This window comes from Hippoglossus hippoglossus, chromosome 13 (genome assembly GCF_009819705.1).
Source record: "Hippoglossus hippoglossus isolate fHipHip1 chromosome 13, fHipHip1.pri, whole genome shotgun sequence".
Classification (NCBI taxonomy): domain Eukaryota; kingdom Metazoa; phylum Chordata; class Actinopteri; order Pleuronectiformes; family Pleuronectidae; genus Hippoglossus; species Hippoglossus hippoglossus.
In genome coordinates, this window is record NC_047163.1 from 21,040,367 (window position 1) to 21,055,586 (window position 15,220).

General features: G+C 40.2%; 1 protein-coding gene across 1 annotated transcript; it reads right to left on the reverse strand.

The window, feature by feature from the left end:
• Positions 1 to 831: 831 nt before the first annotated feature.
• Positions 832 to 14,319, reverse strand: LOC117773262 (POU domain class 2-associating factor 1). Its single transcript, XM_034605022.1, has 5 exons — positions 14,215 to 14,319; positions 8,532 to 8,659; positions 3,946 to 3,985; positions 3,562 to 3,851; positions 832 to 1,771 (listed from the first exon to the last, which is right to left on the reverse strand). The coding sequence occupies exons 1-5, from the start codon at positions 14,228 to 14,230 to the stop codon at positions 1,343 to 1,345; spliced, it is 903 nt and encodes a 300-aa protein (XP_034460913.1). The 5' UTR covers positions 14,231 to 14,319; the 3' UTR covers positions 832 to 1,342.
• Positions 14,320 to 15,220: the final 901 nt, after the last annotated feature.

The following is a 15,220-nucleotide window of genomic DNA, read 5'->3' on the forward strand; positions in this document are numbered from 1 at the left end:
AGATTATTTGGCAAATTGTCTGATTGTTTGCACACAGGTTTCCTGGGAGGCATTGTCCACTGAGGATCAACGCGACATATCTCCAAGGGCTTCTTCCTGTTTGCTTTCACACGGCCAATAGTAAAGCTTAAGGGAAATTAGCTGGCCGACGGTTGGAATTCTACAGTTTTATTTCTATCCAAGTTGTTTGAAGAGCTGCCCATAATGTTTGATGAGGTTTAGAAGCGAAGAGTGATTATTGGTAAGGGTTACGATCAAAATAACTCAGAGTAAGCCAATCAGAGGCAGGGTAGGGATGGCTCTTCACACACCTCGGGTGGGAACAAATTCAAGTGGCTGTTGTATGACCTGGGTTTCTGGATAATAAATGAGTTGGAAAGGAGATGTGTAAATTTTTAGTGCCTTCATCTAGTGTTTGGTTTCTGGTAGGAAACTCTACCCTCACAAGTCGCAACAACCCGGACAGTTGGCTAAAGATTTGGAACACAACATCCCCACTTGTTGACGTCATTTACGCAAAAACATACTGAATGGAAATAAATGTTTTGAATGGGTCATCCCCTCTGAAAACACCTATTGTAGCAATGTTGCTGTGTTCCCAAATCCGTGCCAGTGCCAAACTAAGCTGCGTGGGAAGAGCTGAACAGAGGGCACTTGTTGACTTGGCTCCTACATGCATCTTCCCCAACCAGAAACCAACCAGTATTACTGCCCCCACATCAACCTATCCCAGGTCAATTAAGCCTCTTTTCCACCAAAAAACCCACAATCGCTCTTGAACATCTGGCTGTCTTCTGCACTCTGTTCACCCGGATGAACACATTAATTTGGCAAAACAGCGAGGTTAGAGAGCTCCCAGTTTTCAGTGCGTTTGTGTCATCAAACATGACGCACCAGAGGGAAAAAAAACATAATTTCAACAAAAGTCAATAGATTAAGACTAGATTGTAAGATTGGTTTCCTTTAAAAGAAAAGACCTCAAGGTTCACTTTTTTTTATTGTACTGTGATGGCATCTATAATTAATCTATAATGAACCAAACTACCACAAGGGAAGTTTCACACACACAGCCGGGGGCTCCAGGAGTTTTGCCCGGTTTGTCCATTTGGTATTTCAGAATTGATTTTGTAAATTACTTTGGCCACAGCTACAACATCAAGATCAAAGTTGAAATAAACTGAAATGAGAATGACACTAGCACTGGAATGCTGAAACAACTCGCATTCCATTATTAAGATCAGAAATCACACCTGTGTATAAAAGAAAGTTTATGTAAGAAATTGCTAAAAAACACAAAGAGCAGAAATACAGCTCTCTACACACAACATGAAGACAAATTTTTTTAGACATTGGGTATGAAGAGTGAATTGCTGTATGAGTCTTTGTCTTCTTCTTCACCATCCTCCTTGGGATCCTCTAGAAGTTTATCCAGTAGGTTTGGTGATCCCGGCTCCATCCCCGGATCTTCATCCAGAGACTGGCCTTGATGTTCAGGGTTCAGCTCTGAACGCTGAGGGAGGTCAAGGATCTGGAGCTGAGGGTCTGCACCATGCGCCTCCAGCTGAGGGATCATGGTGGTCACAGACATGGACAAGGGCATGTGCACCAGAGGTGGGCCGGACAGGGCTGCTGAGCATGGAGCGAACTGCACCCCTGGGTTGGGCATAGTAGATATGGTGGTGAGGGGCTGGGTCCAGGGGAGGTAGGTCAACCCTGAGTCTGGGAGCTCCATCTGAGGGAAGGAGCCTGGTGCTTGGGCCACCGGTATGGTCTGCAGACAGATCAGCAAATGCAACTAAAAATTTTACTGTTGAACTTGCAAAGATGCAAACATGCTTAAAACTTTATATATACATTGTTGTGAGTGACTATACTGTGCACCCAACAAGATAACCATAGGCTGTATACAAACATGGACGACGTGTCTCAACTCCCTCAAACTTTCCAGAGCAGAGAGTGAGAGCTACTGAAGCTATACTGCACTGATTTAACACTGCACTGTAATAACATCATTATAAAGGATCAACATCTGTGCAGCACAACCAGAGTTATTTCTGTTTTTTATTTCATGTATTCCTCTCTCTTCTCAAAACCTTCAATTTGACTCAAGACAGATTAGAGATTCAGGTGTATTTTTTCAGCTGCATCTAATGTAGTGTTTATGTTTCACTTCGCTCCCTCTGCAGCCACAAAAAGCTGTACACTACTTTTTTGTACTTTCAAAGATCTGTAAATTTAAATTTGGATATGTAAAACTGAGAGTTCCCCTTTCTATTGAAAGATGGTAATTGTTTTATATCACCACATGTACTCAACTTGTCTGCAGTTTGTGTAGCAAGCTAGTCCCAAGTGGAATTGCATTGTGTCACATTTTCAGATTAATGCAACTGCAGTGGTTGAGACGTTGATGATTTTTTTTTGTTTCTAAAAACAACATTAGAACATTGGAATCCCTAACTCTTTGAAATTAGAAGTCAAATGAATCACTTTTGCTTCAACCTTTTTAAGGTCACCGGGGGTGTTTGACACAAAAAGCTGAAAAAGTTGAGTATGACATTTAGGTCAGGAGTAAATTGAGACGTGCCGAGGTGTAATTTACGTGAAAAGTGGCACAAAGGTCGCAAAGGAAACTGAACATATGAAGTGTTTGTAGCTGTTGACTTTCAACCTTGCCTCCTTGAAATTACATTTCTATACAACTCAACTGCAACAGCAAATGCAGGAAACATGATTGCACCCGGATGATGTTATTCTCAAAACATAATGAGGTTATGTTGTTAACGTGCATGAACATGTTTTCCAAGTCCCCAATTTGTTGATTGTGATCACATCTGTGAAACATCACAGACAACACATTTGTTTTCCCTAAAATATCTGATCCTACTGTACAATACCCAGTTATTGTTGGTTCAGCACTATTAAATGTTTTCATGGCTATGGTTCAACAAATAGTGTTGGTGTTGCGGTTAGGAGAAAGATTGCAGTTTGGTTTAATACAGAAAAAGTAACGTCTTTATTTGCTTCCAACAAAAACAACTGTCTTTCTTTGAGTTTAACCACGGCTCTTTTGTTGCCTGAACCTAATCACAGAGTCTAGGCGTGAGCTTCAATCCCTCCTATGAAGTCTTTACCGTCATCCACCCCTACTGGCTCCTATAAACTCTTCCACTGTTAGAAAACTTGGTCATTTATTTCTTAAAACTCTGAGCAATTATATTTCCTACAAATGCAGAGAAAAATTCATTTATATTATATGGTAAATGCTCTGTACTTATATAGCGCGTCTCTTGTCCTGATGACTTCTCAAAGTGCTTTACAGTACTTTTTGGCCATTCATTCATTCACATACACATTCATAGGTGCAGCACTTTTTTTCTGTGAGAACGGCACATATAATACATGTATTCAAATATTTTCACCATGTTAACACAGAATACTCATATACTATTCACAGACCCCCTGGCTGAGTGCCATAGATCTACAGAGGTGCAGACCCCCATTTCAAAACCACTATTGTAGGAGACAGGGCTGCTCCTCACTTTCAAAATTGAATCTACTCACCCCAAAGTTAGTGAGCAGCGGTGTGTGTGTGTAGGTCAGCATGGTGTAGCTGGGGCACAGAGTTTGCATGTACAGGTCAGCCGTCAGTGTGGTGGCTGGGTAGGCCAGAGTCTGAACTGAGGGTTCCTGCTGGCTGTATTCAGGTGAGGACCACGGTGTTATGGCAGGCTGCAGGCCAGCGCCACTGGCCAGGAATGAAGGTTTCCCTCCTGTGCACTGCGGCCGACCATCTCCAGCTGCAACTGAGGGCTCAGCTGTGGTGCCACTGGTACTGTCAGAGCCAAAGGTGACTGGATTACAAACAGAGGCTGAGTGTGAGTCTTTGAGAAACATGCACATGCTTCACTTACAGGAATCAGTTCAGGTAAATATGTGATCAAATACCTTGTGTGTATGATGCCGGGTTGTTGCGTGCAACCTCATCCTAAAAAAGAAAATATGACATCAATTCTAAAAAAAGTGTGTTGAGCCTGTCAATAACTGCAGGGGAACAATTATCACATGTTGCTGCTGCAGAGTGCATGTTGATATGTAAATATGCACTATTTACACTTGTACCGATCAAGTCCAGGTGTGAGCAGCAGAAGAGATTACAATTGGTGTGTGGGCTGAGTGGGGAAAGAATTGTATATACCCGCAGGGCTGGGTATATTATTGGAGGTGTGATTATAGGATTCATTGTACGTTGTTGCAGTTAGTATACTGTATATTGCGTTTTGAACATGATTTATGTTTTAAGTGTCTGTGTCGACCTGCAGGTGGGAAGTAAAGCTTATAATCTAAAATTCATGTTGACTGTGCATCAACCCTGAACGATATATTTAATAGAAATAAAATCTTGCATTTTGCAAACTTACTTACTTATTCTGATGGAGACCACTTGGTGTAGTTAAAAGCTCAGGAAAAAAGTAGTCAGAGAACCTTCAGTTTAGGTTCTTTTTTGCCACAACATAGTTTTTGATGAGTTGCATTATGGTCTGTTGAGGAGAAGGTTAAGCAGAGGTCTGTATCTCTTCTAAAGCTTCTAAAGCTTAGGAAATATCACTGTGCAAAATGATTTAGTAGTAGCTGTTCTTGTGTATCAAGTCATATCCCATATTGGGACTGATAAAGTTATTTTTTTCTTCTGATCACACAATTGTCTACAGAAATGGTTGGACAAGTGATCCCAGATACTAAGGGTTTTCAACAACAACAATTCCATGACAACTGGGCAAACTCTATTCACTAAGAACAGGGATGCAACGACAAAGCTGACGGGTTTGGTTCAATGCCAGGTCCCTGTTGGTCCGTTTTGCCTGGGGCCCCCTAAGTCTCTTGTTGTTTTTTAATGGAAATTTTTTACCTTACTCTTGTTGAGGTATAAGATCAGAGGATAACACACCTTGTCATATCAGGCCAATTGTGATTTGTGAACATAGGCTGTACAAATATTATTTGATTGGTTGGTTGGTTGGTTGGTTGGTTGGTTGGTTGGTTGGTTGGTTGCCAACATGCTATTTGTAAAAATACACTTGTAAAAGATGTCACCACTGTTTTTAATCATTTATCTTGACCGAATGCACCAGATTGTTCAACTCTGTGAGAAGGTTATTTACATTTCCTGACCCATATATTTAATTTTCATTCATCATGCAACTGTGTTCCCATGTACATGTCATTCACTGGAAAGTAATTTTTTCTTCATGCTTCTGTGACTGATGGGTTAGGGTTAGGCACATTTCACACTTTGATCCCGAGGAAGCCACAATTTATCCTCAAGCTCAATGACTCTGTGCTGTGTTTCCTCCCTGTGCTGAACCTGCCCATCAGGAAGTTCATCATGCAGAACCACGTGCAGATAATCTCTTTCTGAAAGACACGTGTGTGCATGGTTGAAAAAAATGTATTTGTTCTGTATTGTCGCTATAATGGTGAGTGAATAACAGGTGGCGGTTCAGTGAAATACAGAATCTGTAGTGAGAAAACTGTAGGAGGTAATGAGGGAGGCAGTGGCAGCAGTGAAAGTACTGACAACTTGTGTCAGTGTTCGGGCGGTGCTTTACATGAGCTGCAGTGAAAGACTGCATCAAGCCGCCTGCAGTCATCCAGCAGGGCATGTGCGTCCCGGTGCCTGCAGGGCTGCAGACGTACAGGGGAGCTGGGTAACAGCTTTGACAGCAGGCGGAAACTCAGTCATTACACCCCAGGCGGATTACTGGCATCCACGAAAAGTACTTTTGGTTAGATTAGGCCAAGGTAAATAAAATCTCTAGACGTTCGTGAAACCTGACACGCACTGTGGTAAGTTATGTGCTGACTCGTGTGTTGGCATTTCAACAATGCAGATTTGCAAACAGCAGGATGTCAAACCAAAGCTGTGTGGCTGCACAGTGCTCTTCTTTACATTATGTCAGCCCCGTGCCCTTCACATCAGTCAATTTGTAAAAATGAGACCCACCCTCAGATTTTAAGGGGAAAGCTTTTCCACATTAATTGACACTAGTTACCTCTGCAAGGGAGGTTATGTTTTCATCGGCATTAGAATTCTAGTTTGTTATTTTGCAGGATTACGCAAAACTAATTTATGGATTTCCACAAAATTTGGTTGAAGGGTATGGTCAGGGCAAAGGAACAATACATTCAATTTTGGAGCAGATCTGGATAAAGGAGTTCCAGGGAATTTTCTCAATGTCTTTAACATGGAAAGATAAGATGTTAGTCTTGGCAGGGGCATGCACTACCCCTGAGCATGCTCCTAGTTCTGCTTGCATTTCTCACAGCATTGAGAAATTACATAAAAACAACAATAACCACCAAAAAAAAGAAACAACCAACATCATCTTTATTTTCAAAATGAGTGTCCCCATTACTATGGATATTCTGTGGTTTTTAAATTATTGGTTTGAGCGTAGGTGTAAAAAACAACCACTTGCAGATTTACAGAGGGTTATGTGCTGTAGCTATTGTTTTTCTTGGCTGGGCTCAGTGAATTCCTGGAGTTTCTCCCACTTGCCTCACAGTGACATGTACAATCAAACATAAAGCAATAGCTTTTTTTGGCAGGGTGGTGTTCAGTTTCTCATCTACCTCTTCACAAGATGGAAAAAAATCGCAGAGACATAATTCTACTATTCTGCTCATATACTGAAGTTAAGGAGCCTTTTGGCTGATGTCCAAATATCAAAAGGTATTTTCATGCTCCACAGAAATGCACTCACAGGGAAATTTGAGTGTTGAGTGTTGGAGCCTATTGGAACATAGCATACTTCAGGCGTAGCATCAAGTCCAGTTTCATGATTTTCTCTCTCTCTCTCATGGCAGGGTGTGTATGAGGGCAGTTTGTGCATGTGCATGTGCATGTGCATGTTTGTGTGAACGTGCTGTGTCGGTCCTCTACTGGTGTGGAGGAGTAATACATAGCATGTGGGAGGGCTCTCTGGCAAGGCTGCAAGTTATTTTGCATAGGGCTGTGTGCCCAGCCCTGGAGCCATACAGGGAATGGTTGTAACTGTCATGGAAAAACACCTGGATTATATAAGGTTAAAATCCCCCCTCCCAGCTCTGGGACAATCATGGGGTCCTGACTGCTCCTCTCCCGACGCAGACCGATTTTCCAGTTATTCAGAATGCCATGTTGTTCCATTCGGTAAAAGAACTCCCCACACAACAACTCTGCAACAGCAACTCAACAGAGTTCACCTCCACAACCAACAACCTGCATCTGATGCAGATCTTTTGATGTCTGCGAGACAGAGAGAGAGAGAGAGAGCGTAAAGATCATCGGGTCTATTTTTCGTCATGATGGTTCAGATGAGTGAAGAATGTCAGCCTGGAGAATGAGGTTGATAAATCATCACAACGTAATCAAGGAAACGTTATCAGAAGTGAAGCATTGTCAGATAATATCCAGGGGGCCCGTTGAACAGAAAATTGGCAAAGATGTTGATTGCCATGGAGACTGTTGTAACAACCCCCCCGCCAGAAAAAATTCAAGACAAAGCTTTCCCAGACAGAAACCTGACAAAGTAAATCCTGCAGCTTTGCTTTACTTAGTAGGATAACTCTTCTTTTTGATTTCATAAACTCTCGTTCTTAGTGTATTTTCTGTATCCTCTGCTCTTTCCAAACACAGAAAATCTCACACAGCATTGATTTGCAGTGTCAGATTAGTCCATCAGTTCATGACCCTAAGTAACCATTGCTCTATATTCAAATAGTTACAATAAACCACCCACTGCAAATTTGCTTAATGACTCATCATATTGCAGGACAGAACGTCGTTTAACAGTCCAGGTTCTTTGGAAAAGGTGGATGTGCTGTTACATAAAAGTGTGTCACTATGAAAATGAATGAGGAACAATATATGAATCATTCATTTTTACTTGAACTTCACTTAATGTGTTTTTTGTGATAATAATGTAATTCTCTACAGGTTTCTATGAGGTCAATTTAAGACCTTTATGAATCAGATGTAGGCCTATTTCAAGTCCATACAGGCCCAAAACATTGAATATTTAAATATTGAAAATTGGAAAAAGGATATGGAGGAAATAAGAAGTCACAGAATTACCTCCAAAATATATTAATTGAATTCCATTTAACATGATAATTGAATTGACCACCCAAGGCTGTGACAACACAGATTGTGTTGAACTTGAACTAATTTAGAATAGATGAAATATAAATAATGAATTTACTCCTAGATTTACTCCTTTTTTGTGAGAGGAGACACCACATTAGGTCTCACATCTAATTGCGAAACCCTTCCTGAGTTTGCTCCATTTCAGACCGGGTTTCACAGTCAGTGGTTCCTGTTTTGTTACTGTGTGATCAATAAAGTATTTCTGATCTCAAAGTGAGGCTAAAGTCAATATCACTTCATAAAAGCAACATTACTTTGTCAAAATCGAATTGAGGCTTAACATTTTGATGACTGTATAGACTTTTTAAGAACCTCTGTATAATGTCATGTGTCACAGTGCCCTCACCACAGCAGAGAGTGGTGTCTTGGTGCCGTGCGGCTCCAGACTCCTCTTCCTCCTCAGCAGCTCTTTGACCGGGTCCCTTACTCTTACACCTTGATATGGTCTGGACCTGGTCAGTGCTGGTGTTGGTGCTGGAGAAGGAACAGAAAGAGACCAGTGTGGAATTACAATGGCGGTTCATGGCTCCAATTATCGTCTGCTGTTTTGAGCCAATCTGTGTTCTGGCTTCATTGAGTTCATGAGCATGAACCACAAGAGGAAAACCCTACAGTTCCCACAATGAGCACTTGGTGACAGAAGAGACAACAAAATTATTCAAAGTCACTTTCATCAGACTCAACAAAATATTTACATAACATTTTGTTGGTTGTATTCTAGTCTGTGGAGGAATCGGCTGTGGTTGTTGGTTATTTGTGAACCTTGCGGTCTTTAGAGCTGACAGTTTCTTTTCCAGGAAACACCAACAGTTGCGGGTGGAGCCACACTGACGGAGACCTGAGGCTAAATGGTCCCCCTTACAACCTGTTAGTTCCTGCAAGTATAAGCATGAGGGGAAATCAGATCCGACAGCAGTGAAGCTGTGAACCTGCAGACAATGTCACCGGTCAGTACGGCCCAGGGATACAAATCAATGGGAGAAATGACGTCTTCCTCCCCACACACACGCAGTAGATGGAGGGTGATGGATGTGAGCCTAAACAGCCCCAATGACCAGCAAATAGATTAACAGTCTACAGGACATCATTTGATTGCTTCCACTTCTTAATCTTCCTGACCCTGTCTTGTTTTTCTCTTTTTCCATATTGTGGAGAGAGAGAGAGAGAGAGAGAGAGAGAGAGAGAGAGAGAGAGAGAGAGAGAGAGAGAGATCCAAGCTAAATTTAACTTGAACCCAAAAGAAACATAATTCATAAGCAGTCATATGCAAATGCTCGGCTATCCAACCATCTACAGGTCAACTATGAGCCCTGTGGCTCGGTTTCTCTGAGGCTGAGCTGCAAAAAATGTCTTTGAAAAAGACCGAACTTTCCATATGACAGCCTACTGTCTTATTTAGATTTACGTTGGTATTTTCTATGGTCGCTGATGTGAACTCACTCCCAGCAGAAAATGAAAGATTGATAGAGCATCCTGTGGAAATTACGTCAAAATGTGATTTAATTCTAAATATGTAAATATAAACACTTAAGCCAGCACAAATGTTGTGGCATGTACGCACAGGAATATGGTTGTTTTAGGAATTTTAAAAAGAGCTGTCATCCTCCCCTGAGCTTTTAGTTTTGATTATAGAATATAGTGACACACCGGCCAAGATGCACCAATTACAAGCAGTTTAGAAGGAAGTTGGTTTCTCCTGTGTTTTTCTGTGTTCTCCCGGTGTCCCCTCCTCCCCTGTGTGTTCCCTGTGTCTGTGTCTCTGTGTGTGTGTGTGTGTGTGTGTGTGTGTGTGTGTGTGTGTGTGTGTGTGTGTGTGTGTGTGTGTGTGTGTGTGTGTGTGTGCGTGCGTGCGTGTGCGTGTGTGTGTGTGTGTGACCTGTGGGCGCGGCCTTCTGCTGCACCTGGTCAATCTGCACACCTTCCATCTGCTCATCAACCCTGCAATGCAAATACCCTGGTCTCCTGCCATTCCTTGCCAGACTATACCAGCTCAGGTGGTATAAGCTGCTTTGTACAAACTGCTATAGTCTAGTTAATCTTGCAAACTTCTAGTGTTCATAATACTCTTTCTTTTGGCCAGGACTTTGTTGCCAGTACCACCAGCTACCGTGCCTGCTTCCTCCCCTCACTACAATCTGCTTCCAGGACTCTCCATTCCTCCCTCTGCTCGTCTGCCTGACCCCTGACTCAACCATTACCATTCCCCTCGCAAAAATCATTAATCATGAGCTTTTCCACTCCTGTGTGGATTGTGCAATTGTGGATAAAGTTGGTTTCAGTTGGATTTCAGTACAGTAAGTCGAAACGGCTGAAGAAAATGCAAAATATTTGAGAGAATTCAGGACCACGGATGCTGTCGGATTGAACAAGTGTAAAGTCAGGCATTATTACAATTTGAAAAGATTAATGTGGTGTTTTTGTTACAATGCATTGCCCCGGAAAATGTCCCAAACAAATGGCAAGAATACATATAGCTATTGTACTACTACATACTACAGTACAAATAATCAGCTACTCAGACGTAATAAGTAACCAGGCCCTTCCCCTTGGCATATTTACAATTGTACAGATCTAGTGCAGCATCTGTTCTAAACCTGCTGATCTGTTTTCTTCTTTTCACATGTTTTTTTTTTATATATAAGTTGACAGGAGTTCTCTTTTGACATCACATGTTGGCTATTTCAGAGTTTAGCAATCAATTCAATCTTCAGACCCAAATTCAGAAGCCACACTGCCCCGCCCCACCGACTGCTACAGCACGTTGGTCGCCTGTATTTTCAAATTGGACTCATGTTGAAAGTAGCATGTGTCCAAATCGCACCAAACTCGGTACTGCACTTTCCTGGTAAATGAACAATAGACATGCAAATATGAAGCTGATAAAATGCTTTCCATAAATAGCTGGACAAACAGAAAGACTAACAGCTAACAGCGAGACAGACAGATGTTTGTGGAATTAATTGTTTTGTCATATCTGATGTTTTTTGTCGCTGAATTGATCAAATGTTATTCAAGCTTTTTTTTTACTCTGTTTCAGTGATTGCACACATATGGCCGACAATCATCAGCTCAGAATGAATTCCAGAGTGTTTTGTTAACTTTCACCGAAATGACAGTTCCCTGCCTGCTCCTCTGACCTTCATCCTGTTACTGTTGTTTCCATCTCTCCCTGTGACAGAGGGGGAGACCTGTGGTCCCGACTGCTGCTGTTTCTGTCCTGTTTATACCCTGGCTTTAGAACAAGTTGACCTGATCATGTCCAGACTCCTACACTCTAAAAAACATATCAATTCACAAAAATAAGACAGCAGATTATTAAAATTATTACATAAAAATATTAAGATAGCTGAGATATAAACTGATTGACAGCATTTATATTTATTAATTAAAAAATATTGAGATATATGATAAACTAAAAGTAACTTTTAATTATGTGGATAGAAAAATCTGTTTAATTCTACCAATTCTATACAACTGAGTAATGATTAACAAGGAAATTGATCAAGCATAAATTTGGATGTATTTAATGACGCCAATTAATTCCAAATATTCTTCTTTCTTATGAACGATAAACTTGAGAATTAATTAAAAACTTTATTTTAATCTTAAAATGTATTTACAGCCAAAATGTATGTTGTTTGTTCAACCAAACCATAAAATGGACAAGTATGTGGGTAGGTGTCAATGAGTAACCTTAATTACCAAGTTATATAAAATGAAAGAGATCGATGATATTGGCATCCCATTAAAGAACAAAACATGAGAAACAATATAGAATGTGGGCTCAGGTTTGATCTCGAGTGTTTGACAGCTGTTAAGACAAGTTTGTGGAATGCCTTGAAGGTATATTTCAGCTGCCTAGGATATAGAGGTTCAGTGCATAGGTCAAGCCAAATAGTCAGAGTAAACCAGAGTAATACTTTCCAGTCCTTTAATTATACTTGTTTATACTTGTATACTTATACTACTTAGACGAGGTAGAGAAAAGCAGCAGTCTAGTGCTGACTGTCAGTTTTGCTGATTTAATCAACTTTAGCAAGCTACCTTACAGTGGTTGGATGTTACGAAGTACATTTACTTTGTTACTGGACTTAAGTACATTTAACATGTATCTGTACTTTACTTCAGTAGATTTATTTTCAGGGACTTTTCAATTTAACTCCGCTCCATAAGACAGCAAATATCTGTACTTTCTACTCAACTACATTTTTACAATGTACTTCACTGATGAGGAAACACCTTAAATGGATTCAAAAGAGACCTCCATCAAAACTCAGCCATACGGATGTAGTAAACCATTGTATCAGGGAATAGGCTACACTCAGAAAGTACTTTTACTGTTAATACTTTAAGTATATTTAAAAGCAAGTACTAACTTTATCAAGTGGAAAGTAGAAAATGTATATGATACTTTTACTTGTTTACATTTTTGTTGGTTTATTTATACTGATATGCCCACCCATTTTCAAAAGAAGGTTAAAGTGCCTCCAACAAGCCCTTGAATGCTTCATACTGCACATGACATTTTGTATGAGACTAAGGCCAGGGGAGAAGGTCAGTTGATGATTCCTTAATCATTAGACATTTGTTGACATGGTGAAAACATATGTTTTGTAGACCCATTCGTCCAAACCAACCTCCTCCTAATGCAGACGTTGTGACTGTATATAGTAGGTCACCAGACTTCCCCCTATTGATCCTGACATAATTATGACCCCTAGAGATTACCTAACAATAAGATGTTTGTAATAAGCAGCTGCACAAATCCCCTGTGGTGTTGCTTTTCACAGGAGAACAGTCTTGACCACCTTAGGACTGGTACAGAGTGAAGCTGGTGTGGAATTTTAAAATTGCTCACTGTGGAGGTACAAGACCAACTCTAGTGAAGTCAGGAAATAAGGCTGTCACATAGCCAACGTTAACAACAGATTTGTAAAGATTTTGGGCAAATGACTGAAGGAGTGTACTGCAAACAGGGGTGTGGTTCTTATGATGACAACTGATTTATATCGACAAACAGTGCAACCCCTCACCCCATAGATAAATGGTACAAAAGCAAAGTTAGGTTGATAGTATATGATCTCTGAATTGAAATTTTAACAGAAGCTGTTGTTGTCTTTCATACCCCTCCATTTTAAGTAAAACTTACACATGAGCACACAGACAAAATCCCCATGGCACATGCACGGGGACAACGCAAAAGAGGAAGCTCCACAGCTGTGCCGTCTTTTGCTGTGGCAGAGGTCTGTCACCATTTTGCATATCAAGATTACAAGCCAATAGCAGCATGGAGCCAACTTTCAAAATACCATCTTCCTCTTTCCAAAAGAGTCTGACACACTAGCTTCAAAAGTGATCCTGACACGGTTCAACACAGTAAGGATTATCGTTAGTGTTCCAGAAATCCCCAGATCATTCAGTTAGGTAGGGTAGGGTTTGTTAAGGTTATGGTGTGTTAAGGTTATGGTGTGTTAAGGTTATGGCTTTACAAACAACATTTGTCTGATAAGCAAAAACTTGTGTTGAACGAATCAGTTTCAACTGATTAAGTTATAACTATGGAAATAAATTAAGTTCAGCAAAATCAAATGTTTTCATCCCAGTAACAACTCATCACCTGTAGTAATCAACCAGATCATTATCTACAAATGATTACATAAAATTGCAGAAATTAATTTAAATTAAATGTAAGCTTCTCAAAATTACATTACATATCATTTAGCTGAAGCTTTTATCCAAAGCGACTTCCAATAACTGCATTCAACCATGAGTATACAAACCCAGAACAGCAGGAATCATAAGTTCATGTAGACCTCAAATTGAAAACTGAATTTAACACACCGTACAAAGGTTTAGGTGAAACATCTGGCTTAACAAGATTTTAGAAACTTTTTTACCATCTTCCCATAAGTCAAAGTTAGTTTAGACACTCAAATCCTACACTTTACATCAGTAAATGTTATATCAATGACAATCAACATTAGGGTTTGTGTATCTCATGTAAACAACAAATGATGTGATGTACTTACATTTGTCCCAGTGCATTCTGCTGATCGTGCTAATGCGATATAGTCAAACTGAAGAAAATCAAAGTGGCGGGTTGACTGACGTTCTTTATAACAACTGGCGAACAGTCCCCTTGGGATGTCACAGTTTCTTCAACCACAAATCTCCCTGATGTATCTAGTTTCACAGCTGGTGCTATTTAAGTTGAATCATAAGTACGAGAGATAAAACATTTTAAAAAGAGTAATGGGATGCCAAAATGAAACAGAGCTGAAGATGATGGAGAATTATGGAAAATGGTGTGAATTCATTCAAATACATGACAGATCAAAAAAGAATAATCAATTACAATATCCCTGGTGCAAATATTGTTTTATTTGGGAGACCAACTTCCTTTCCAGGCCGTCCATCTTCAAAACTCAAAGTTAAACAAAATTCACCCAGTGGTTCATGGTTGCAAACAACATAACATTTATATGTGAATAAGAATCAAGAACTAATTTGATTTTGTCACCTGAGTAGAGACTCAACCAATTTTGCTAATCAAGATCTGTACACAGGTCCTGAGGAACATGATTGCATACCTACGTAAAAGTAAAGCCTTTCTTTTGGTGCGGCTCTAGAGGTAATTCAGTTCAATTCAATAGAATTTGTAATTGTATGGCATAGCATAGCATACATTGTGTCATTGCATGAAGTAAATATCATCCAGTCACGTCCTTTGAATCATCCATCGGATCTGAAAATGAAAAAAATCTGGGTGTGCAGAGTCAAAAAGATGTGAGCGTCCCAACACGTCCAACCGAACAGTTGAGTAGCATTGTGGGAAATATAAGTGCCATGTTTTGACTAGAAAGACTAATGTGTGAAAGAAAAAAACTCATTAACCTGACAGTGTATATAGCTTATATGGAAGTAATAAACTACTGATACCTGATCTGCCATTTGTGGGGAATAGGCTTGAATGCTTTTTTCAGAGTAAGATTCGAAACATGATACCAATTCAGGTCTATGTGTCGAGCTGGAGTC

What these genes read in the sequence shown, in the direction of transcription:
- LOC117773262 (XM_034605022.1), bottom strand. An exon ending in AGACACCACTCTCTGCTGTG is followed by an intron (nt 3,986 to 8,531) that starts GTGAGGGCACTG and finishes TTTCTTTTTTAG; the next exon opens with GATGAGGTTGCACGCAACAA. An exon ending in CCCGGCATCATACACACAAG is followed by an intron (nt 3,852 to 3,945) that starts GTATTTGATCAC and finishes TTTGTAATCCAG; the next exon opens with TCACCTTTGGCTCTGACAGT.